The sequence below is a fragment of the Molothrus ater genome, chromosome 2 (assembly GCF_012460135.2).
Source record: "Molothrus ater isolate BHLD 08-10-18 breed brown headed cowbird chromosome 2, BPBGC_Mater_1.1, whole genome shotgun sequence".
NCBI lineage: Eukaryota > Metazoa > Chordata > Aves > Passeriformes > Icteridae > Molothrus > Molothrus ater.
In genome coordinates, this window is record NC_050479.2 from 62960854 (window position 1) to 62987502 (window position 26649).

General features: G+C 40.2%; 2 protein-coding genes across 5 annotated transcripts in view; both read left to right on the top strand.

Moving 5' to 3' along the window:
• FNDC3A (fibronectin type III domain containing 3A) overlaps positions 1-20093 on the top strand; it is a 111281-nt gene extending 91188 nt beyond the window's left edge. For all 4 annotated transcript variants that reach the window (XM_036379292.2, XM_036379298.2, XM_036379308.2 and 1 more), the window contains 12 exons: positions 2135-2273; positions 3900-3968; positions 5263-5381; positions 7415-7520; positions 7612-7787; positions 8856-8969; positions 10179-10328; positions 10413-10696; positions 12606-12815; positions 14184-14350; positions 14922-15049; positions 17576-20093. In XM_036379292.2, coding sequence (XP_036235185.1) covers positions 2135-2273; positions 3900-3968; positions 5263-5381; positions 7415-7520; positions 7612-7787; positions 8856-8969; positions 10179-10328; positions 10413-10696; positions 12606-12815; positions 14184-14350; positions 14922-15049; positions 17576-17890 — 1977 coding nt within the window. In that variant the 3' untranslated portion in view covers positions 17891-20093. The remainder of the gene's footprint in view (positions 1-2134; positions 2274-3899; positions 3969-5262; positions 5382-7414; positions 7521-7611; positions 7788-8855; positions 8970-10178; positions 10329-10412; positions 10697-12605; positions 12816-14183; positions 14351-14921; positions 15050-17575) is intronic.
• Positions 20094-20301: 208 nt separating this feature from the next.
• MLNR (motilin receptor) lies at positions 20302-23210 on the top strand. Its single transcript, XM_036380589.2, has 2 exons — positions 20302-21076; positions 22903-23210. The coding sequence occupies exons 1-2, from the start codon at positions 20302-20304 to the stop codon at positions 23208-23210; spliced, it is 1083 nt and encodes a 360-aa protein (XP_036236482.2).
• Positions 23211-26649: the final 3439 nt, after the last annotated feature.

A 26649-nucleotide genomic window follows, 5' to 3' on the forward strand; every position in this document is an offset into this window, starting at 1 on the left:
TTAAACATCCTAAGTTTCTCATTATAATAAACACCAATGTTTATACCCTATTTTTATTAGCAAAACAATAAACAGAAGTCTGTTCACGCATTCATGGAACATAAAGGAGAAGCAAATGTTATGTTGATTAGGTCTTTAATTTTTATTATACAGGGGAAAGACTTAATTAGTAGTAATATTCCTTAAGGCTTTTGAAAGAAGCTTTATAACCATTGGAAACCTTATTATAATACGTAAATGCTAACTGCCTGTTTAACTTGATTTGTAAGGGCACAAAGACAACCAGATGATTATTAATCCTGTAAACTGTATTGGGAGACTTAATGTCTGAGAGACATGTTAGCTTGCATTTCCTCATCTAGTCTACTAACATCACTGCTATCATTTAGATTCTGCTCATTTTTAAAATAGATATAAAAGCTGAAAAAAACCTCTTTCTTTTCCCCTTTTTATTTTTTCCTAGGTGGTTTAGCTTTTTACTAAACTAAACTACAAAGTAAAGAGTAGCAAGAATTTGTTTTCCTAGAATCACAGAAAAGTCTAGGTTGGAGGGGACTCTTAGTGATCATCTAGGTCAAATTTGTGTAGAAAGCCAGGCCTTATCTTAGGCAGTTCAACCCTGTCCCAGCCCTGCTGAGCTGAGATTTCAGTACTCCAGCAAGGATGATTCAACCACTTCTTTGGGCTGTCTGTTCTAATGGTAATTAATTTCTTTTCTTATATCCAGCTAGAATTTCCTCTAACACACTTTGTGTCTGCTGGCCCTTGTCCTGTCATTGCAGATCCTTTGGAAAGCAATGTCTTCATCTTTTCTGTAAATGTCTCTTAGATATTGGAAGGCTGTGATTAGATCCTTCCCAATAAAACTTCATTTTACTCAGGCAGAATAAAACAAAGCTTTTTTCCAATGTCAGGTTCTCTAATCCTCTGATCATCATGCTGGCCCTCTTCTGAACTCTTTCCAGTTTCCCAGTGTCTCTTGAACTGGGAGGACCAAAACTGGACACAGTATTCCAAGCATGGTTTTAAAAGTGCTGAGTAAAATGACATAATTAAATCCTTTGTTCTGCTGGGTAAATTCTTACTGATGCAGCTCATGAAACAATTTGGTTTTGCTACTGCCAGTATGCTTTGCTGATTAATTTGGCTTGCTCCTACTCAAATGCCAATGTCCTTCTTAGCAGAGCTGAAAAAAGAACTGGGTAGAGTCAGACCCCAGACTGCACTGGTGCTGGGATTATTCCATCCCAAGTGCAAGACCTTTCTTTGTCCAAAGCTCATCCAGTTCTTGTTCATGCAATATTTCAGCCTATCAAAGTCTGTATGATGGCTCTTCCCTCCAGCATATGTTTGTCTTCTCCTAGTTTGGTGCTATATGCAAATCTGGGAGCATCACTCACTCCTGTCATCGGGATCACTTCTAAGGATAATGAACAGAATCTGACACTGGATTGGCTGCTGACATTTGATTGCCCACTCATGAGCTGCTGCTAATTTTTCTTCAAACCATTAGTCAACACTCTTTGAGCCTGGCATTCTGTCAGGTTTTCTACAGCCATCTTGTGGTCCATCTGTTCTATCTTAACCAGCTTGTCTACATAGATGTTGTGGAGATCAAACTAAAATTAGGCTAGATGATGTCCCCAGCTCTCCCCCATTTGTTAAGCAAGTTGTTTCATCATGGAAGCACTCAGGTTGGTTAAACACTATTTACCCTTGACAAATATAATTCCTTGTCCTTCACATGACTTTCATGACAACCTTTGCCATAATGATCCTCAGGACTGAAGAGTTTATAAAATCCCTTTGCTGTTGTTAATACAACTTACCCATATAAATACCTTTTCTATCTCAGTATTTTTGTAAAAGAAGGTGCTATACTAGCATGGGAGGAATTTTTTTAAGGATTTGGTTTTTTCTGGCAACTTGCATGCATTTATATTTTCAGTATAGTGGTTGTTTAACTATGGGACTAAGGAAAATGTAAAATGAATGTGTATAATAACTTTAGTTTTTGTGTTAATTTGTTATGTGTCTGTCAATATATACAATCTAAATTAATTTGTCCTTACCATAAACAGTGAATAGCATACCACTATCCAATGTGTTTATAGTATTTCATATATATTTGCAGGTCATTGCTTATAACTCAGAAGGGAAAAGCAGTCCAAGTGAGACAGTGGAGTACATTACTTGTCCAGACAAACCTGGAGTACCTTCAAAACCCACAGTGAAAGGAAAAATTCATGCACAGAGTTTTAAAATAATCTGGGGTGAGAATGTTTTCCAGCTCTAATTGGAGTATTTCTTCTGTATTTTTATTATATATTATATATGTAAAATATTTTTTATACAGAAGGTCAGGTTTTACTTTAGTAACACTTCAGTCAACTGAGCCATTATGATCCATTTATATTGAGAAATACTGTCTCGAAATACTAAGTGGGACAGTACAGCTAATTATATGGGAAAAATAATACGCTTACTGTGATAGGGACTGTTACTGCAGAGGACTGCAACTCTTCAAAAAGTGTGGTTAATTGATGTACTTAGAAGTTCTGTTTCTCTGGCACAAAAAGTAGGTGCATGTCATTCTGGATTCTTATTGAAAGAGAAGATTGAAGTTCAACCTGTATCTTCAAACTATTTGGTTTTGAGAGATAAATTTTTATTTGCTAAGGATGTTGAGAAACTTTTCCTTAAGCTCAGGAATTTTTAGCCTTATCCTGTAAAATAGGAGAAGGTTAAACAGTACTGTGCCATGCAGTGCTTTAGCAGAAAATCAAACAGTAAAATACTACATTTATTGTCACTTTTTACCTATTTCCATTTAATAATGCTTTTAATTCTTTAGCATCAGTAATAAGAAATTTACTTGTAGAGTACAAATAGTACTCAGCAGGTCCAGCCTTGTATCTTCCCAGAGTGCTTTGCTACCTCAGGACTTGATACTTGATCTTTTATGTACGATGCATAATGTATTAGGTTATTGAAAATACCTGATTTGTATATCAAAAATGATCTAAAATATCAATTTATATATAAAACTCTTAATTGTCTTTATTTGGAAAAGTGATGCTCTTTCTATGTGGTAATTATCATGACAATTTTATTTTCCATTTGGAATAATTTCCTTCCAACCAAAAAAGTGCTATCTGCCATCTAAATCTCATTTTATTCAGCTGGCATTTTATGATACATAACCCTTGCCTAAGAGCCAACATAATTTCATCCAGCACAAGCATAATGTGATGTTTAGGCAGGAGTACCCTTCTCTGTTGAAGTATAATGCTGTCTTTATATTTGTTCAAAATGTTGTTTCACATTACTTTAATTTTGCTTTTTCTAAGTCATCTTTGAGAAACAGTATTAGGATAATATGTCAAAGAAAGGTCTGTAGATTTGTATCTTGTACTTGAATACTGTACCAGGGAGGATAGTACACTCAATTTCTAGTGATATATTAGAAGTGATAAGTCTTAAGTGTAGAGCTCTTGACTATTTTATTCTGTCCCAAAATAGTTAGGTTTTTGAAATTCTGCCCTTAAATTTCAAAATATTTTTATATACAAATCCATATGATAATGGTCCAAATTACATTAGAGTCTGTGACCCTGAATCCATGCTCAGGCACTTAGGACTGAAATGTTTGTTGTGGCATCTCCCAGGGGTGATTCCCTTGTCCCTTCTCCTGTGTAGAGTGTTCAGAAGGGCTGAGGGCTGGCTTTCACACAACAGGACTTGCAATCATTTGCTGCTGCCCTGGACTAGTATGCTCTCTGTCTAAATAAGCACCCATCTCCAGCTGTCTGTTGATTTTGCCATTGGGAAATTCTCCCCAAAAGCTATAAAGCCATTTCACTTACCTCACTTAGTCGGAATATTGCTGTTTTTTACAGATCCACCAAAAGACAATGGAGGAGCAGCAATACATACATACGTTGTGGAAATGTCTGAAGGCTTAAGTGGTAAGTATTAGGATCATACATTGGCATTCACTTGTCTGGGGTTTTTTTTCCTGTCTCTGTGTGCATGTGGGAAGAATAAAATGTGTATTATTACTGGGAAAGTTATTGCCCAGGACTGACATCAAAAAGAAAATAGAGGCACATTGATGCTTGTACACAAGAAGTTCTTTTTCTCTGATTTAGAAAAGAGAGATGCCACAAAATTCTGTGACGCAAGAGATGCTTTTTGTTAAACTTACTAATTAGGTCTATTCAGTTTTGGAAATGAAATGACACACTTGAGACATTTTAGGGCAAGAAGACAGGGACATATAGCTTTGTTGTCTGCATGGCTGATGAAAGAAAAGCTTGTACTCCATTTATCACTATTAAAAGAGAACAATGACGCATCTGGGGTAACTTTCTGCTATTTGCTTTTCTGTTCTTTCATACAGAAAGGAAACTGACAGTATTTCTAAATTGGACATAAACCTATCTTGCTAAATTATTTAAAAATCTAGTTAAGTAGCCATATTGAGTTCAGAAACACAGTTACATCAAAAATGAAAGTTTAAACTTCTTCAGTGCTGTGTCAGATTAAGACAGAGCACTGCCCCTAGATATGATGGGAGCCCTCTCAGGCTGTTAGTCTATTGCTTTCCTCTCTCTGTCACATGTCCACATTAAGCCACTTTGGAATGATGCACCCAAGCCTTTCATGCAAATTTAGTGAGCTGTGCATTACGTTTCATTCCCAGCCTTCTAAATTCTGTGGTATATCGAGTTGTTGGAGATTTAATTAAAAGTCCCCAGGTTCCCTGCTTAATATCTTAAAAAGAAAGACAGAATGCTCAAGAGTTTCTGATTTAAGAGTAGCAAATAATGGAATCAGAATTTCACATGGCTCTGAGCCATTCAGGAACCCAAGGAACGAACTTCACCAATTGTAAACTGTAGTTACAGCCTGCAAAATTATAATGTAATTTGAAGCTTGTTTTCCATGAAAAATATTACTTTTGTATCTTTCCTGTTTATTTGGTAATGATGTTGAATGTGCTTGCTGACCCAGTAAGTTCTTTTCTAGTTAAGGTAAATCCCAAATAAGGAAGCTATTTCACTTCAGCAGATCTACATGTAAGAAACTTTATGAAATTATAGAATCTTCCAGGAAATTCAAACCAGTCTCAATTTCTATTTTTTTCATAAACATCAGGCACACATTTATTTTAGTGAAATTTGGATACCTGCTGTGGCTGGTACTGAAGTGTGGCAAATTCCACTTTGGCTCATTGCCCGCTTATTCCTAACCTTTCAGGAAACAAGTGGGATACAGTATACAGCGGAGCCGCTAGGGAACATGTGTGTGACCGTCTAAATCCAGGCTCTTCCTACCGGTTACGTGTATATTGCGTTGGAGAAGGAGGACAAAGCACGGTAATATCAGCTAATATTTTTATTAAATAAAATTCTCTCTGTAAGAAAATCTGGTCCAGTAGACATTTAAGCAAATATTGTGCAGAAGTGCCTAACAAAATAGCCATAATTAGAACATCAGAGAAGTTCCAGTATTGCTGCACAGTGGTTCGAGTTTCTGCTCATTTGTTAAAGAAAAATATCTAAGTATTCTTTCCTGATATATTGTGTTCGACATGCTAGTCTTATTTACAGAAACAGATACTTTTCCTATGTGATACATTTATACAATGTTATTTATTAAGGCCTATCCCAGTACAGCAGTTTAAGAAGGGTACTTGAAAAGGCTCCCCATGGAATAGGTCACAGCACCAAGCATAACAGAGTTCACGAAGCATTTGGACAATGGTTTCTCACATAGTGTGATTCTTGGGGCCAGGAGCTCGACTTTGATGATCCTTGTAGATCCCTTCCAGCTCAGAAGATTCTGTGATTCTATGAATTTAATGTATTTCCTACTTGTCTGAGTAGCCAAGTTACCCCAGCAGGCAGGGGAAGATGTCTTCACTCAAGCTTTACAAGGTTGTGCTTCCCTTGCTCTCTCAAGCACAGTTAAAATGTTTAGATTGCCATGCTTTTCAGTATTCCCACACAATTTGCTGTGCCATACTATTCTCCTTTATACACACACATTGCACACACACACACACATGCACTGTAAGTTCTGTGGTGTAATTCAACTGCCAGTGCCAAAATGTCTTGCTGTATTTGCTCTGCGTTCTCAGCAACAAGTGCAATAAAGCCAGCCCTGGCTCTCTGCAGACTTCCAGCAGGGCTTTCCCGGCAAGCTGCTCTCAAAAAAACCTTAATGTCTTCCATTCTTGGTGTGTGTGATTTCTACCTAGCCCTGCCTTGTGACATGAAATGTATGTGCTCTTCCTCCACATAGAAGTCTCCTGCAAGGATAACCTTGACTACAGCCACCTTGCCTTAAGAATAAATCTGGACTCCTTCATTGCTGGCTTGGCTTGCAGGGCTTTCCCGGTCATCAGTCCACAAGTCTTTGGAGACTTTTGTTCTGCCTTTTGTTCTGTACTTCCCTACAGCCCAACCCCATGATTTTAGAATTAACCTTAAGTACCAAAGAGAAAAATAATTTCCAGAAAGTTCTTATACTTTCTGAAGGTGTCAGAAATCACAGAAGATCTATGAAGATGTAATGAACTCTTCTGCAGCTTCTCATTAACATATGCAAAACTTGTAAGTAGCAGCAGTTGTTCAGTGCAACAGTATATTCAAAGGAGCTGAAAAGCAGCAGATCATCCAGTCCACTCTTTCTTGAACACACATAGAATCCAGCTGTGAAATGAGATTCTGAGATTAATTTCTTCTGTAAACCTGAAGGCTTTCCAACTTCCTGTTTCTTCTGTATCAAGCTGAAGCTAATAACCCCTCAATGTCTCTGCTCACTTCTGTCTGCATCCAGAACAGTCAGTGCCATCTGCTGCATGTGTTATGTTCTTAGGTAATTTTTGCCCAAACTTCAAATCAGAGGTGGAAACTTGTTGCTCATTAGGTATTGCTAAGCAATGAAAAAGTTGAAATATCTTTTTTTTTTAATCTCTTCTGGTTGACACTTCTGCCCACTTTGCTTTCTGAGAGGTTTTTCCATGGAAAGTACGTAACCCTTAGAGTAAGGGTTTAGAACTCACTAAACTGCAGTCTGATGCAAAATAGATTGAATTTACATTGAATAAGTCATATTTCAAGCATCTGTACTAGGTTGTACTGATAATTAGCCATTGTTTTTAATTCTACGCCTTGCATATGTACCCAAATACAAAAGCAAATTTTGCATATTGTGTGATTATTTTAGCATGGTTTATATTATAAGAAATACATACCAGATCACTTCAATATCTTCACATATTTGAAGATGTCATTAAAAAAGGGATGATCTTGTTTCTGACTGAGGTGTTTGCCTTAACTTATGACATAGCTGATAGTTCTTGGTTTGGCCTGGATAACTTCATTAATCTATCTTTCTTTTTTAGGTAACTGATTCCTTACTGGTGCAGACACCAGCAGTGGTTCCTGGTCCATGCCAGCCTCCAAGGCTACAGGGTAGACCAAGAGCAAGAGAAATTCAGCTGCGTTGGGGTAATTTTATTACAAGTGTTAGAGATTGTAAGGGAACCAAATGTATTACATGTTAAAATTGAATGAGCTTTTCTTTCTCTCTTATTTCTAGGACCGCCTCAGGTAGATGGTGGTTCACCCATTACCTGTTATGGTCTGGAAATGTTTCAGGCAGAAAATGATGAACACAGAGAGGTTTACCAGGGTTCTGATGTTGAATGCACTGTGGGCAGCCTTCTTCCAGGGAGGATGTACAGCTTCAGACTGAGAGCAGCTAACAAGGCTGGGGTAAGGAGGCAGTCTGAAATGAAATTCGTTACTGAGACTGCAATCACTATTAAGGATTTTTAATTTCAAATGAAGCATTTAACAGTAATTTTAAAATTAGGATTTCCAAATGTGGAGTCATTTGGGTCATGTAGCTTATTGTTGTGTGGGAACAGACAGTTAAACATCAGTTTATAATGAAGGGGATTTTTAGATGAAGGGAAGAGAAAATAGCTAATTATGTCTTTTATCTGAAAAATAATATTAGGAAATCATTAGGAAATGCTAAGTACTTTATTAAAGCACTGTTACAACTTCACTATTCTCAGGTGAAGTAAGGTAGCATATTATTTTTGTATGCAGCTTTTTAAATTGATTGACCTTTATTTTTACAGCTGGTGATGTCCAGAACATAATAATTAGTGTTTCCTGACTCTCCATTTTTATATTTAGTTTAACTTCTGAGTACATGTTCTATCAGATACAAGACTATTTTCCCTTTTTGGAGTATTAAATGTGTTTAAATCAATTGTTGCTGTAGAACAAGCTTTTTAGTTATGTACCCAATGTCCTGATTTGTTCAATAACGTACACTTCATTGAAAACTGTCAGGGTGCGTTGACACTTTGTGGAGAGATCTGCAGCTTAAGCCATTAAAGCACTATCCTAACTTTTATCTTCCCTCCACCCTGCAAAGAATGGTTCATTGTTCAGCAGTTTTTGAATCCTTTATTTCTTTTACATAGGTATAAATAGGCAGTACCAATTGGTTTATGTTCCAGTGCAGCCATGATGTAACTTCAGAATAAGGCTTTGGATAGTACTTCCCTGGTTTTCCCAAGAGACCTTTGAAGTGTCAAATTGATTCACATTGCATTTGCTGGAGTGAAGAAAAATTTATAGCTGTTTTGGACAATAGTCAGATACTGAAATAAATCTGGAGTCCACAATCCACAGAAATTTATTTTATAAAGAAATAATACAATGTTTCAGGTTGCAGTTACATGTCCCTACTGTGGTAAACTGTTTTTTTTTTAAAGTAGTATTTTCATTTTTACAATGTAGTTGTATCAACTCCCTTTTTAACAGTTTGGACCTTACTCAGAAAAATGTGAAATAACTACAGCACCTGGACCCCCGGATCAGTGCAAGCCCCCTCAAGTGGCGTGCAGATCTGCTGCCTGTGCTCAGGTGTCATGGGAGGTAAGAGTGCCATGCTAACACTTGTCTTAACTTAATGGTCTTCTGCCTTTTTGAGTTCAGCTTGAAAAGTCTAGTACTGTGTTTTAATCACTTTATTTGTAAGCAAACTTACCTGATTATCCAATAGGTAAACTTTGGTCATTCATCATGCCCATATAAGGCAGCAGTAAGTTGGCAGGCTGCAGGTACTGGACCTTACTGTGTTCTTTTGTTTAAAAGTTTTGCCACAGCTGCTGCTCTGCATTTCTGAGTGATGCAGTCTCTCTTAAAATTTTTCTTTAACATAGTTATAGTTCCTCAGAGACAATGTATCCACATAATACAATGGATTATTGTGCGCTTCTTGGTTTTATAATCTGATTTAATTTTATATAATTACATCAGTAATAATGTAGCAAAAGCCTCACAGACTTCCTATAAACCCATAGTATTTAGATATCTGATTTAAAAAAATGCAATAGATAAAAATTAAGCTTGTAAAAAGAAAGATTCTATCTGGGAATACTCTTTAAACACAGCTTTTTAGTGGCTTAGAGATGGGGTGAAGTATCTGAGTTACAGAACTGTACAGAAAAAAAATTAAACTGGAAAGGAGTGTTCGTGCTTCCCACTGGAGGAATGTCAGAGGAGCACTCCTTAAATACCTACAAGGCAAAACCTTTTTTAAAAAATACCATAAAACATTCAGGTAGAGTTAATTTGAGTGATGTTAGATGTCTGTTTTACAGAGTCACACAGTAATTGTCAATGTCCATCTCCTTTTGGGGATCCCAAGACAGGACATGGTACTGGAGATGCAACCTCACAAGTGCTGAGTAGGGGGGAACCATTATTCCTTTTACCCTTCTTGCTGCTCATTTGGTAATACAACCAATATGTAGTTAACCTTCATCAGACATACAGTGCTGATTGTTATTCAACTTTCTCTCCAGGACACACAGGGGTTTTTTTTTGTTATAGGTTGCTCCTCAGCCTGTACTTTTTTGTAGCAGTCCAGGACTTTGTGTTTGCAATTGTCTTAGTTGAACTTCCTGAAGTTTGTATCAGATTCTGCCTGTTATTTGTATTGTACTAAATCAAAAATCAGCAAAGAAATGGGAGTGTAAGACTCCTCTGGAACAAAAACAAAATATAGATGTGGTGAGTTTTGTTAATTTTTACTCTTATGTCAGTATATTTAGCTTCTAATTGTTGCTGTCCATTTTAAAGGTGCCAGTGAGTAATGGAGCTGATGTCACGGAGTATCGACTGGAGTGGGGCGGTGTGGAAGGATGCATGCAAATCTCCTATTGTGGGCCTGGGCTCAGCTGTGAAGTGAAAGGGCTTTTGCCTGCCACTATATACTATTGCAGGGTTCAGGTAAAGATGTAAAACTGTTGTTAATGAAATCTGGAAACGGGAATTGACTCTGCCATATAAACATGGTCTGCTTTGGATTTGCAGGCAGTGAATGTTGCAGGTGCAGGCCCTTTCAGTGAAGTAGTGGCATGTATGACTCCAGCCTCTGTACCTGCAGTTGTGACCTGTCTTCGTGGACTAAGTGAAGATGAAGTTGAAAGTCCACACTATTCTCCTTCCACATGCCTTGCTATAAGCTGGGAAGAACCATGTGACCATGGATCTGAAATCCTTGGCTACAGCATAGACTTTGGAGATAAGCAGCCAATAACTGTTGGGAAGGATCTGACCTATTTGCTAGATGGCTTACAGCCAGATACTACCTACAGGTATGTGATGCACAGCTACTTGACAGCCTACTGTTTCTTCCACAAGAGCAGATGCTTTGTTTCCTTGGTTTTTTATTGTCTTCATTATTACTCTCAGAGACACATTAGTGCACAGCCATGGAGCAAAAAGAAGTTTTGTAATGATGATCATCATAAATAGACATGCTATTTTTATTTTCTTCCAAAAACTAATTTATGTTAGTTTATTGCAGTATTGTTGTATCTGTCTGGTTAATGTGTCAATTTAACTGAATTCACATCACATATTCAGATTCATAACTGATTTTGGATTGGTTGCTTCTTTGTTTGAAAAGGTAAAATCCATCCAAGGAAGGACTATGCCCAGTCTGATCTAATGACAGCTCATGGCAACTTGCAGTGCCTTATCTCAGAAAAAGTGGAAGTCAGCATGAACAGTATCAGTTTGAAAAATCAACCAGCTATGCATCTCTTTTGAAAAATCATCAAGGGATGATTGCTGAAATCATCCCTTATGTTCAGTCCAAGGGTTACTGAAAAATATAAATGCAAACATCAGTAGTTTTTCCTGAAGGCACTACATCTCGGTTACAAATACATGTCCTCAGTGTAAAAGGAGAATGGCAGTCCCACTGAAGTCAGACTTTTAACACCCTCTGATTTCAGTATAATTGGGATATCATGTGGCTATGCAGTTTTCTGAATCCTTAATTACTGTTTTATGGTTATATGTGAGAATACAGTGTTTCTTTGTGCCTTATAATTATTTAACAATAATGCTGGCAATCTGAAGAGCTGTTGCTCTGTGTGTCAGTAGACTGAAAGAAAGAGTCATTCCCATTGCAGAGATAGGTCAATACTCTGCCCACATAAGTTTTTTTTAATAGAATACATTGTCAACTCCTTGTGCAAATGAAAAATTGCATGTATTAACCTTAGTCCTGGGCTGTAATAAATTACCATAATGTTAAAAATTACTGCAGTGAAGGAGAAATATTTATTCTTTAGCCTGCATACACATTTGTGTTTCCACGTTTTGCAGTTGTATGGTTGACTGTTTCAAAATTTAATTAGTGTGATTACTTTTTTCCAGTTACCTAGATACTATTTTGGACAAGCAAATGTTAAGTCAGCAAAATTAAATTAGACACAGTTTGCTCCCTGTGGCTACCTGTGAAATATGTAAAGAGCCTCTGTTTTCTGCTTTTTCCTTTTCAGAAATAAATTTCTTAGCTAAGTCTTTTAATTCTTACTTACAAATCTAATGTACATTGTCTTCCTTGGAGTATCAAAGAAGAAAAAAACAAAACCCTACCTTATCCCCAAATATCAAGTTCTACAGTTTCCTCAGCTTTGTGTCCTTTGGCGACTTCTGGTTTCCATGTCCCACTTTGCAGGCAGACCCAAGGGGGCTTGTGTTTGCAAGTGCCCAGAGATGTGTTACTGGTGGAAACAGCAAGAGAGGTGGCTGGGTACCATTGCTTTATTTTCACACGAATAGGATCTGTTAAAAAAAGTCCATAAAAATGGCTGATAGTCATCCTTGAACTCACTTGATAAAGCAGTCACAGATATGGTATCCCCTCTTTGGGGTGGGTTTTTTGACCTTCCCTCATCACTGCAGTGTGGCTATCAAAATTTTGGTTTGAGGCCCGCACAGTCAGAAAGATGGACCACTCTTGAAGTAACTCACAGAGCTTTTACATCTTTTCATGTAATGTGAATTTACTTTGAGTATTTTCTATTTCTAATCAAGCCAGCTCCTTAAAATGTACGGAAAGTGATGCACCTGCATATTCTTGACAGTCTATCAAAGCATAATATTGATAAAAGTCTTTATTGTAGATAGTACCATTATTCTCTATATAATGACAGTTATTTTTAGAATCTAATTTCAAGTTAATTTATTTTCTCTTTTTCCAAATGCTAGGGTACGAATTCAAGCCCTAAATAGTCTTGGAGCGGGTCCTTTCAGCCACACCATAAAACTGAAAACAAAGCCTCTCCCCCCAGATCCACCTCGCCTGGAATGTGCTGCATACAGTTCTCAGACTCTCAAGCTGAAGTGGGGAGAGGGAACTGCAAAAGCATTAACTGACTCCATCCAGTACCACCTTCAAATGGAGGATAAAAATGGAAGGTTGGTTTTGGCATTGCTTTAATCTGCCCAGTGTTGCTGTGGTCTGATGCTTGGGAGATGGCAGCAAAGGGAAAATTCTTTATGCTTTGGTGAATTTACAGCAGATGTAGGAGGTCATCTCTTCTGGCAAGGCAAGAAGGGCTCTAGGGTCTGTGCAGAGAAGTGCAAGACAAAAAACTTCATTGTTTTTTACTTACAGTTCAACATGAAGAGTTTAATGCTGTGTTTCGTACCAGCACACTTTTCTCCCTCACTTTTGGTTGAATATTTGTCAAAGTAACAAGTCCAATCAGTGTTGTAAATTTTATAAACTTAATATAAGAAGGGATGAATGCTTTACTCCCTGTTGCCTTATATGCAGTTATTTTAGTGGAAATTAATACCATTTACTTTGAGGGATTCCTTCTCTCATGTTAAACAGAATGTCAGCTGAGGTGGTACAGCAAGAACCCTTGCCCAAATGGTAAAATAAGCAGTACTGCTACAAAGTGTTTCATGTCTGATGAGCAGCTTTAGCTTGAAAAGAAAGATAACAGAGATCCACTATGTGAAATTGCTGTGCTGTAAGGAGGAAAATAAATTAGACTGTTTAAGTGGAAGGAAATTCATTGCCATTCTTAAAGACTAGGTCATGTGCAGGTACCATCTGTTTCAATCTGAAAGACAAGAAAAAGCCAAAAGTAGATGACAACCCCTGCAGGAAGAGAGAAATTTGTGCTGTATCCTGGGGACACCAAGACTGAAAATCGAACAAGAGTTGCCATGATCAGTTTGTGCAAGAATTGTCACATGAAGGACTGTGGCCAGTGTACAAAACTCCCAGAAAAAGATTTGGTGTGCACTACAAGTGTCACTCTGCCCTCCTGTGCAGGTCTGCTTGAGACCATCTCCAACAATGATGTACAAAAGCAACTGGATCCATGGCACATTTTTTAGGTGTAGTAAGGGAGAGTTGAAAAGGGGCAAAAAGCTAAAATCTAGTTACCTAATTTTGAAAAGCTAAAGATGTTGGAGGAGTAGATGGCCAAGCAGAAAAAAATGCAGTTCATTGAGAAACACAACTGCTGTCTTTTCTTATTGTTTCAAATGCAAAATAGTTTCTTAAAATGCTTAAGAACATTTTTGGTAAGAGAGAATCTGTAGTGTTCTTTGTGCAAGAGATTTTTATTTCAAAGACATAAGAAATAAAAACTTGCCCCTGGAAAATGAGCTTACTGTTTTATAGCAGCCAGAACACTGTTTAACTGTGAAATAAGTGTTTCTGGGCTTTTCATTAGATTCTGGGAAATTATGGGAACACATTTCAAGACAATACTGCTTCGGAAGTCCTTGTCTGTGTTCAAAATAAGCTGCTTGTTCCATTTTCAGGTTTGTATCCTTATACAGAGGACCATGTCATACATACAAAGTTCAAAGACTCAGTGAGTCAACATCATACAAATTTTGTATTCAGGCATGTAATGAAGCTGGTGAAGGTCCCCTTTCTCAAGAATATATTTTCACTACTCCCAAATCTGTTCCAGCTGCCTTGAAAGGTAAGAGTTCTTCTTTTTTCATTTGAGTGGTGGGAGGATAGCAGGTTGATTTTGGTATTATGTTGTATTTGGGATATTGAGAATATTAAGCCCTTTTCAGGTGCAGGTGGGGATAGTGGGAGAAGGCTCCTTTCATGTAGTTGCCTAAAATATTCACTCCAAAAATGGAAAACTTGAGGTTTATGCATTCTTTGACCTAAGAAGTTTGTAGTTTGTTCTTCTGCTTACCAGGAGAGTGGCAAGTTAAGGTGAAAATGCTTTCTAGCATGTTTAGAATAATTTTAAGCATTGTTTGGGTTTTTTCTTGTATATGGTGCAGACTTACAGTTAGTACATTTTAATTGCTTTCTCTTGGGTGTTACCTAAACTAGGAAGAGAGGCCTATATGAATTATTAGTTGCTGCTCCAGAAAACACTGGAGGAAGAATAAATTTGAATCTGAATCTTTTGTTTCTCTGAGATAAGATAGGAGGTAGAATATATAATTTTAAAGATATTAGAATATGACAAGATGTGATGGGGAAAGCAGAGCTAGCTATCATTTTTATGCTTCCTTCCTTCCTTCCTTCAGCACCAAGGATAGAGAGAATAAATGATCACACTTGTGAAATCACATGGGAGGTTCTGCAGCCCATGAAGGGTGATCCAGTTATCTACTGTCTTCAGGTCATGGTGGGAAAAGACTCAGAATTCAAACAGGTATGATGTGTTTAAGTTATTGTAGTTTTCTTTGGTTATTCTTTGTGATAACTAGTTTAGTAAAACTAGTTGAGATCAGATTTAGGAAAGCTTATTGTGTTCCAGCATGGTTTTAGTCACAGTGTAAACATTTTATTACTAAATAATATAAGGTAATACCTCCTAAACCCATCTCCTTCATTTCAGAAGGAGGTTCTGCACTAAATTACAGCCTCTCTGGGTTACACTGATGTTCACTAAATACAGCTTGACACATCAAGTGGTGAGAAAGCCATCCACTGATGGAACAACTGACAAAAAGAAGTCTTTTACCTAATGGTACAGAATTGAGACTGGGGAGAAAAGGGGCAAAGGGTTCTCTTTACACTAAGAGTAAAGAAGCAGTTTGAAATGCCAAGGTACAAATTATCCTGCATTCAGTGCTAATTTTGCTTCCCAGTTTGTTTTTTGTTTTTATTTGCTTCACAGTTTAAACTGCCTGATATTTGACATGAAATTAGGCTTGAAAACTGTTTCATATTATTAAGCTAAGGAACTTTCCTTCCAGGACAGAAACAGTTAATTCTAGTATGTTATCATTTTATTATAGTTCAATATTAAATAAGTTTCACCTGTGTTTTGGTAGATTATAGGCCTTAATATTTTCATAACTTTTAATGCAACACTGTGTTTATTATGGCCATTTGTTAAATTTTTCAGTAAAAGATGAACCATAAACCGAGATGTCTTGCCATGTGGATGGTCTTTTTTGTAACTTCCACATTGTAAATGCAACATTAGGTACCTGAGGTGTGGTCTGTGTTGCTTTTAGACACCAAGTCAAATCACACTTTGATTATCAGTGTGTGTTGCCAAATGGCCTGGGCAAGATAATAAAGTTGGCTCTTTGAATATGGCAGTAACAAAGTAGGCTGAGGTGTGTGATTGCTTTTGCCTCTGCAGAGCAGTCTATCATAGTAAATTAGAATAAAATGAAAAGACTAATTTGCAGAAACTAAAATTAGAACAATCAAGAAGTAAACAGTATGAAAACAGCCTTTAAGACACTTAGACATGATGGTGGCAATTTTATTTGACATGGACAAAAAATAAACTGCCTGGAAGTCTGCTCTGAGCTGTTCCCTGCTATTTCACTGCCAAAACTTCACTCTCCTCTCCTCCTTCTTCCTGATCTGTCATCCAAATTGCTCATGTCATTGTTCCCTCCATGCTACAGACAAAATAAGTTAATAATGTGCTGTTTGAGCTGTATACATCAGTCAAAGATCTTAAAGGGCTTAGGAAGCAACCATATAAATACCCCAGGAAACACACTGGAGGGGAAGGCAACTTCTGGCAAGGCACTGGGGACAAGCAGCTGAGGATGGTAACCCCTGCTAGCTGGCATAGCTGGAGCTGGAGTAGGGTGTTTGTCAGTGGCCTGTTTGCTCACTCCCAAATGCATGATCCACATTAGCAGAATTTTGAGGAAGCTGCACTTCTGATGGCCTGCCCTGCCTCAGAGAGAAAAGTCTCTAGGTTGTAGATTCCAGTAAAGCTCAGCTTGTCAGAGAACTCTGTGCCTCAGGCACAACAAGAGCTCTTCAAACAGCAGAATCAGAAGGGATTTCCTGTTTCTTTACATTTCTAGGGTGCATTTTCAGGATACTGTCTAACAGTATGGTAACTGTAGGAAAGCTCCTGATGATGTGATATTTCTGTATCGTGCTTCCAGTTAAATAAAGCAAATCCAGATATTTGGAGGTGGGAGGGTGAAGGGGTTTAAAGAGAGAAATCAAATTGCACTGTGCTACTCACCTAATACCTCCCTAACTATTGAAGTACCTATAACTGCACCCCTGTGAGGTTTTGTTGGCTTTCACAGAACCTTTACATAGCTGCAAATTATTAATTGAGAATTATTAGGAGTTAAAACTGGAGTTTAGATTTCACTGAAATAGGGACTCCATGCAGAAGCATTGTGAACTCATGTTAACCTGCCAACTGAGACGCTTCTGAAGAGCACCCTCACAAGTTATCTCTGTCTTGCGAATATGATGAAATTAAAAATCACAAAGAGGACTCTGTGGCTTTCCTGATCCAGTGTTTATTGGGATAAATCATAATATTTTAAGTACAGATAACTACAACAAAGTACATTGGATTGGATTAGACTTAATGAATTGGCTTGACATGGAGTTAACTGCCTAAAATCCCATGATACAATATTGTATATTGCATCACATTGTGAGTGGTAACTAAAACACCTGAAGGCTGGGGCTTGTGACAGAGTTTATTTGATGTGTACTCATCACTCCACACAAGCAAGCATAGTTCTTGTGTTTCACCAAAATAACTGGAGACTTTATCTGATATTTAAATCAGTGTGTTTGAGCTTTTTGTCCATTTTTCTTTGCATGGGTGAAAACACTGGTGAGTTCTCATCCTTTTTAGTTACCTTCACCATAAACAAAACCATACTAAGATACATGTGTGTCTACAGTAGTTTTTTACTTGAAGTATCCCTTTTTCTCCCCTTATTTCCAGATTTACAAGGGCCCGGACTGCTCGTTCCGATACCCAGGCCTGCAGCTGAACTGTGAATACCGATTCCGCGCGTGTGCCATTCGCCAGTGCCAAGAGGCCACGGGTCACCAGGACCTGGTGGGCCCCTACAGCTCCCCAGTGCTATTCATCTCTCAGAGGACTGAGCCTCCAGCAAGCACCAACAAGGACACTGTGCAAACCACAAGGACACAATGGTCACAGAGCGACCAAGTGTGTGCTGCTGTCATCCTTGCACTTTTTGCTATCTTTTCCATTCTGATTGCTGTTATCATTCAGTACTTCGTCATAAAGTGAAGAAAAGAGATCTATTTTATAATGCTGCCCATTACATTTTACTTTCTCATAATCTAAAAGTAATTCTGTTCTCTTGCTTTTACAAAACCAGGCATTTTGCACCGGCATTGGGACTGATGCAAACTTTCTCAGCCACTTTAAAATGCTTACTCGTAGGTATAGGCTGACACATGTTATTAAATGCAAGCCACAGAAATATAATCTTTTCTTTATATGCCTTCATGCAGTACAAACTCAATATGGGGCAGGCACGCAGTGTTTAAGGAAAAGGGTTTGACCAGTAAACACAAGTGTAAAGGTGATTTCCTGGCCCACACTTCTAAGGTTTGCTAACATAACAGGGAAGAATGTGTAGATCGCATTTAAAACTTACACTAACAAACTTGTGCTGTACACAATATTAATCTGATGCTGTGAAAGCAATTTAGCGCTGTATTTCTACCTCCTCATTTGTCTTAATTATTTGGGAAGCAGGATTTATGCTGAAAAACAGAAGGGGCTTTTCTCAGGCAGCAAATAATAAACTGGATGGAAGAGTATGCATGAAGGAAGCTTCTTATCTGATAAATGTGGAGTTCTTCACTGCAAGTAGATGTTTTCGAAAGACTACAAGGAGATGGCACAAGTGGTTTATCTTACCCCCAGGATTTGGTGTTTACTTAAAAAATGCCTCTTTTACTTCTTCTGAATATAGAAGGGAGAGTGTGAGAGACCTTCTTAGATTTGTTACTTAAATTGAAAAACACATTTCCAAAGTTGACCTTTGATTGGATGCAGTTTATACAGATGTCTGTGCCCTCTGATTTTGGCTAGTCAACAGAATTTTGAGATAAAATTCATTATTGAATTTTTGCTGTTTCCCCAACATTCACTTGCCATATCCACCAGAAATAAGCACTGCCTTTTTTTGTTTGTTTTGTTTCTATCTTTCTTCTCTTTTTCCTCTTCCTTTTTTTCTTTCCTTCTCTCTTTCTTTGGGGCACCAAATCAGAAGACGAAGTGTAGTAATTTGCACCAGAAAACTTAAAGCTGCTTTTTTCTTGAGATCCTAATGTTTAATGTAATGTCTCTTTGGATACTGTACCAAATTGTTGATTGCATGTAGTTAATGTTGCATTAGAGCACTTTGCAATTGCATAACTCATCAATGTTTTGTGAGCTTGCATTTGTGAGTTCTTGAATGACCAGACTGAATTTTAACAAGTATCCCATTGAACATCTTGCTAGATGTCAATGATTGCCAGTGACACAAAGCTTGTAGTGAAACTATCTTTAAAAAAAATCCTTGTCTCATCACACTTATGTTATTTGTTATACACTTTGTAATTAGCTACTTTTAATTTATTTGAGTTACAAGATAGTGGATCATTAATGACTTCTAGTTGTGTTCAGTTTAGCATTTTTAATAGTATTAAACACTTCTGTCAGTCTTAATAATAATAAAAAAGGAACCTCTGTCTTGTGCTTTGAAGATCTCTGAAGAATTTCTCTTATATTAGAACGGGCATGTATTGTAATTGTTTATACGTCCAATGATCTGTGCTGTAGAATAATGTTGCTGAGTTTCGTTTTTTTAAAGAAAAAAAAAGGAGAAATGGCGAAGAACTTGGCCTCCACGTGGCAAGAACGATCTGTCTTTAAAATGTACTGTATGTTTACATTTTATTTCTAATTTGTCATTTGTACGTATAGGCTGATACCTTCCCGCAGGATACCGCGATAACTGATGTTTTCTAGAACCTTCTTAAAAGTGCCATGTTTGGCAGTGCAAATGAGGTTGCGTGTCACAGCCCAGAGATTTCTTATGGTTGAATGTCTAAAACGGTAAGATTTGTTACTGCAGGCAACCTGCAGTGACTTACGTTTTTCATAGTAAAATTCAAATGAGCTCCTATTTTTGATAGTCATTTAATAGTGTATTTGCCATTTGAGCCTCAGTGCATATTACTGCATTGAAGACAGTTTTTAATGTAATCTTAATTTTACCTCATATACTGTACATTCCAAAAATAAATAAATAAAAGAAAAAGAGAAACTCTAAAGTTTTTAAAACGCTATAGATACACTACCAAACATATCACTTTACGGTTGTACAACGTCGGGCTCCATGAAGACGAACCTGTATAGTCTGATAGAAAATACATAAAACGATGTAGCAAAGTACCTTTAAGAGTCTGTGGACAATAAAAGTACCTTCTTTTTCGCTGCTGGTGGTCAGTCCTGTGCGCGCACCGCCGCCGCCCCTCTCCCCTCCCTCCTCCCCTTGCTGGCTCCCTGAGTGCCGGCCGGTTCCGCGGGGCGGGCCGGGGGCGCGGTACCTGCGCGGGCGGGGCAGCCGCGGGCGGGGCGGGGCGGGGCGGGCCCGGAGGAAGGAGCGGCGCTGCCCCGGGCACGGCGCGGCCCCCGGCGGGATGCGGCGCGGCGGCGGCGGCGGGAACGGCAGCGAGGGCGAGCCTGAGTGGCCGTGGCCGTGGCCGCCCTGCGACGAGCGGCTGTGCTTGGCGCTGCCCATGCGGGTGCTCGTTCCCATCACGGCCGTCTGCCTGGGGCTCTTCGTGGTCGGCGTGGCGGGCAATGTCCTCACGGTGCTGGTCATCCGCAGCTACCGCGACATGAAGACCACCACCAACCTCTACCTGAGCAGCATGGCCGTCTCGGACCTGCTCATCCTCATGGGGCTGCCCTTCGACCTCTACCGCCTCTGGCGCTCCCGACCCTGGATCTTCGGGCAGCTGCTGTGCCGCCTCTCGCACTACCTGAGCGAGGGCTGCACCTACTGCACCATCCTCCACATCACCGCCCTCACCGTGGAGCGCTACCTCGCCATCTGCTTCCCCCTCAAGGCCAAGGTGGTCGTCACCAAGCGCCGGGTGAAAGCCACCATCGGCGTCCTTTGGGCCTTCGCCTTGCTCTCCGCCAGCCCCTTCTTCTTCCTGGTCGGCGTGGAGCAGCCCGAGAACCACACTGACTTCAGCCGCGAGTGCAAGCCCACCCCGCAGGCGTTGCAGTCCGGCCTGCTGGCCACCATGTTCTGGGTCACCACCTGCTACTTCGTGCTGCCCGTCACCTGCCTCAGCGTCCTCTACGGCTGCATTGGCCGCGAGCTGTGGCGGAGCAACACCCGCCTGCGGGGCCCCAGCTCGCTCCTCCGGGAGAAGGGGCACCGCCAGACTGTCAGGATCTTGGGTGAGTCCCCCTACCATCCCCCACGGACTGTGGCTGGGGCAAGGACCGGGGCTGGGGGGCCGTGGCAGGGCTGAAGCACCCGCAGCTCCAGTTCAGGATAGGGAATAGCACAGGGGGACATCCCAGCCACGCTCCCGGGAATGCCACGGCAGGGATTTCACTCCCTCCCAACTGAGGCTTCACCCTCGTGGCATTGCACATCCATCAGCAGGACTGCCTTCCATAGAAATACCCGTTTCCTGAATTTTACCAAGCAGAATCAAGTACAGGCTACCAGCCTGCAATTTCAGAAAAACTGTGGTAACATCAGCAGTCTCTTCCAGTCGGCAGCAACAACTATGCATAGAAAATGTCTGCTTCTGAAAACTAAGTTCTTAGTGGTCATTTGTAGCTCTCCAAGGAGTAAATCCACTGGTTGGACAAGGAGGCTGAAAAACAGTAACTTAGCCCCTACGAGCTGTTTGGAGACAAATCCCATAATACCAAAGTACTTCCTACAGGTGTAAGATGCTGATAAATTTTAGTTCATTTTCCTAGTCATACATTCAGTAACCCAGCATCAGACTCCGGAAAGTTAGTTCTTAGTCTGCTTTGGGGCTTTAATGTTTGTAAGTAGTGACCAATCTGAAGGGAAAGAAAAAAGGAATCCAGCTATAGACTAAGGAACATAAAACAAAATGCCTCAATTATTATTATTGCCTACCTTTAGTATAGTTTTTACATGTCACATGGGAGACTTCTTATACTGAGAGTGTAATCATCTGGATGGAAATAGCATAGCGCAAAGGAAAGAAACGAAGCCTGAGAGAATTTCACCAACTTATTTGAGGAAGGTACTTACACTGAAGTAGGCACAAGGTTTTCCAACAGAAACACCCATATCCATGATCTCAGAACCCACTGAATGAGACCAGTGCCCCCTTATCTCAAAGATCCTGCACCACTACGTCTGTGGTGTTTTTCAGAAGAAAACTTTCTTTGGCTGCATCCCTTTTATTTAAGCTGTGAGAAACACGGAGGATGCTCTGCAAATGATTTTTTTAGTTACATGCATTTATAAACAAAAATAATTAAAAGTATGGATGCAATAATACACTTATGTAATTGTTCCTCATCTGCTCCTGCTGTGTTGCCATTGCAAGAGGGTTTGTATTTGTTCTCATTATCCTAAAATGCAACACAGCACCAGGTGAACAGCTGAAGTGACTCAGGCTAGAGATCCATCCAGGCAAATAGCTGTCTCCAGCAGTAATGGTCTGGGGATGCATGAAAAAGCTTTAGTGGAAAAAAATCAATAGCTCAACTACACTTTAAAGTCTTTATGTTAGATACCAGCCCGTCACAATAGAGCAAATGCTGTGGGAGCTTGGGTGACTGAGGTGCAGCCCGGGTCTTTTTCGGTGATGCAGGCAAGTTAAACAACAGCTCTGCAGCAATTGGAGCTGCTGTGGAGCTTCCACAAAAACTCTGCTTTCTGACTTTTGTTTTCCTGTCTCATATGTGGCATTACAGACATAACCAGGGGCAATTTCTGTAGTGCCTGATGTTATTATACAGATGTTACTCCACTGTTGTTCACATTTTTCTCAGCAAACCTCATCTCACAGTTTAGCTTAAAATTTTACCTTTTACTTCAAAGACTAACAGTCAGACTTGATGCTATTCCCATTTTCATGGTTTTTCCAACAATTTAATGCCATTATTTGTATATATCATTTGTATCAGTTAGAAGAACCTGCAAAATCAGCCACATATAGTTTAGTTTACTGGATGGTTGAAAAGTTAATTCACTCCTTAACTGCCGCATGTGTTATTTTGTCTTATAGCTGTGGTGGTTCTGGCCTTTGTAATTTGCTGGTTGCCTTTCCACATTGGCAGGATCATATTTATAAACACCCGGGACATGAGGACAATGCTGTTCTCCCAGTACTTTAATATATTCGCCCTGCAGCTTTTCTACCTGAGCGCATCCATCAACCCTGTCCTCTACAACCTCGTTTCCAAGAAGTACAGGGCAGCAGCCTGCAAGCTGCTGCTGCCACACCGAGCTGCAGAAAGGGCTCTCACAGGAACAAAAGATGCTGGGGGCTACACAGAGACCAGCACAAGGCACGAGTACACCACCAGCTTCTGAGACTGCAGCCCGCACTTCTTCAGGCATTCTTGCCTAAGGAAGAGAACTTCCTTCTCACAGGAGAGTCACAAAAGGTTGGACATTTGTTAGGGCATATGGTGTTTCATAACTGTCTTATTGTGGGATACCTGTATTTTTGGTAACAGAGCAAGCAGGCGCCACAAAGTAAGAAGAATGAAGTGCAACTCATGGAAGATGTTAAGTCAATAGGAAAAGCTGGAGTAACATCCCAGTAAAACCACAGGTTTGCTTTATTACATAGTGTTCATTGCACTATTTCAAATCATACCAAGGTCTGCAAAGGAGCACTTCTTGGGAGCTGTAATGGGTAAAATTCCCAGACAGCCTTCACCATTTTAAAATGGTTTTCTCATAAACGAGATTTTACAAAACACAGTCTCGCAAGGAGATGGACGCAAAAAAAATCACCCACCAACCTTAACAGCCCTGGAAGAAGAGGCACATGCTTTTAGTACCTGGTCTTGTAATCATGAAGGGGACTTTCCTGGGCAGTTTCACTAATTTCCCTTTGGAAAGCATCTGCTGCACACAGCAGTCTCTGGGCTTAACCCTATTTGATCCCACAGGTTCAAATAAGGTCTTTTACTTATATATTAACAACTTGTAAAACTTGAGATATCCCAGATCACTTCCCTTATAATAGATGAGCAGTGTTTGGCAATTGGTAGCAGTGTGTCTACACATTGTGTATTACATTTGCAAATGATACACCAAATTAACCCACCTTGCCACAAACAAGACCCATCACTGAATGTGCTGGACTATGCCCAGGACTTCATGCTGCATAACGCTGCACTGCAAGTCAAAAACCAACTCACTAATTCTGCTCCAAAAGATTTTAATTGGAAATTTCAACTGTACAACTTAAGAAGGAGGCTAGTTGTGAGGAAGAGCTAGAAGAAGATGCAGCAGTGTTTTCTGTGGAGGATCATTGCCTCTGTACATTTTACTTGTTACATTATTGGCTCTAGTGGTGTAAATCTGGACCAAAATCAGTGATGTGGCACTGCACTTACAAGAGCATCACTGATGCTTGCCATCACTGTCCATGCTTGCCCTTAGTTCTCTGTTAGCTTCTCCTTTCAGGCAGTTGTAGAGAGTGATACAATCCCCTCTGAGCCTCCTTTTGTATAGGCTAAACACCCCCGTCTCCCTCAGCCGCTCCTGAGTTTTGTTCCAGAGCCTTTATCAGCTCCACTGCCTTTCTCTGGACATGCTCCAGCAACACAATGTCCTTCTTGTAGTGAGTGGCCCAGAACTAGACACAGGATTTGAGATGTGGCTTCACCGTATGAAGTGGCTGAGTATGAGGGGACAATCCCTGCCCTGGTCCTGATTGACACACTATTGCTGATCCAGGCCAGGATGCCATTGGCCTTCTTGGCCCCCTGGGCACACTCTGGCTCATGTTCAGCTGCTGCTGACCAGCACCCCCAGGTCATTTTCTGCTGGGCCACTTTGCAGCCACTCTTCCCTAAGCCTGTGTCACTGCCTGGGGCTGTTGTGGCCAAAATACAGGACCCAGCACTTGGCCTTATTGAGCCTCAGCCCATCAAGCCAGCCTGTGCAGATAAATTCAACAGAATTCAACAGGTAGCTCAGAGATCTCAGGGCAGCAAAGTTGAACCCAAGTCTTCACCAAGTTTTAAAAATATGACCAGTTATCCATTAAAGAGTCTGTAACTCTGAGTCACTGAATAAAAACTAAAAAAAAAATCTAAAGACAGAAAAAAAATCTATTTTACTGCATACACATAAAGTTTTCTTTTTCTATCAGCTTCATACCGGTGGAGAGCAGTTGTCTGCAAGGCTTGGGTTAGGTTGCTTTTGCTGGGAGTGACATTAAGATGTTCAGTTATCATAAAGAAACAGCTGGTTTTTTTTTTGGGGGGGGGGGTTGGACAAGTAATAATAAACAGTAATCTTCGTACGTGTATGTAGACCAAAGCAGGGAAAAAAGCTTTATCACATAGTTATGTGGCCATGGAGCTGCTTCTGCATGCCTGCAGTCTCCTGATAATGGCTTTTCCTTTATCAATTGCTGCTAAATTGCACTGGGAGTGAAATACTTGCTCATCAGAAATTTCCCCAAAAGCAATCGCATAGGTACCCGAAGCACAGGATTGGTGGAGGAAGGAGGGAAATGCCCTGGTGGGCTGCTGCCCTGAGCCTGCTTTTCTAGGGTGCCCTCTCTGCCACAGACAGCCCTGGCAGTGCTGTGCTCTGCTCTGTGTGTGTGCTGGGTGTCCAAGGCAGGTCCCTCTCAGCCAGGACTTCAGCTCGCTGCTCCCAGGCTGCTCCTGGAGTGACTGCATTTCTGCAGGGAGCTCCAGGCTTGGGCTGCTCCTGCATCAGATGCTGCAGCAGTAGGCTTCTGCTCTGCTGGCAGACCCCATTGAAGTGGTCAGGTTTTTTGGGAAAGTCGTCGTATCCCTGTTAAAAGGTATCCCCCTTGCACGCTTGGTAGAGTAACACAGGCAGCAAAATCCCACCTGTGAGCTTGCAGTGCCTTCTTGTTAATGCTCCCTCCCCACCAGAACAAAGGTTTAAGAAATAGATGAAGGTTGAGTGTTTAGCATTAACCAGGCCTGGCACTGCTGTCTCTGGCATTCAGTACTGGAATGTGTAAGCAGGGATGCTGTAAATGAAATAGCACCAAGTATTTCAGAAGTAGTTTCCACACCACAAAGCCTATAAGATACAAAAGAAAGCAGACCAGAAGGAGAGAGAAAATGAGGCAGGGATGTAAAAGAAAAGCACAGAGACCAGATGATAAAAAGGGAAGCATGGTGAGATACTCTCTTTTTTAAAGCATGTATGTAGTTACATTGAAAATCACAGGATAGAAAATCAGAAATTTGACAGAGCTCTGAGATAGATGGATGGATGGGAGGGAGGGAGGGAGGAAAAGATGTTTTAGACAGGTTTGCTGCACTCATGTGAACAAAGACCTCTCAAGTTTAAAGCTGCTCTTGTACTTGCTGGAGTGATGCTGTCTCCAAGGGCCATGTGCAGCTGGCCTGGCAAACAGAGAGGTGCAGGGACACGTTTCCTTCCCACAGTCATCCCCTTAAAATTCCATTTGTCACTGTGCTCCATCACTCCCACAGGAAACACAAAGCCTAAGGCTGTCTCAGCAAACAAAGGGATTATACAAAGTAAGAGGGAAAGCAAATAGGTATAAAATGGCCCAAAGTGCTCTGAATTAGTTAAACCAACAAACATGGTCTTGGTCTTGGATCAATCGAGTCTGATGGGAACAAGCCCCAGCATCCCTGGGGTGCCACTTCCTATATGATTTAGGAGCAGGCTTAACATTGCCAAAATAGGCCAATTCTATTATAAAATTAGTATCCAGAAGTATATTTCACTGCTTTAGGGAACTATGTACAAACTGGTTTACTGTTGCTATATGCTC

Excerpts from the sequence above, each read along its gene's own strand:
- MLNR (XM_036380589.2), top strand. The coding sequence starts at position 20,302 with ATGCGGCGCGGCGGCGGCGGCGGGAACGGCAGCGAGGGCGAGCCTGAG. Across the intron at positions 21,077-22,902 it reads CCAGACTGTCAGGATCTTGG|CTGTGGTGGTTCTGGCCTTT; the intron begins GTGAGTCCCCCT and ends TTTGTCTTATAG.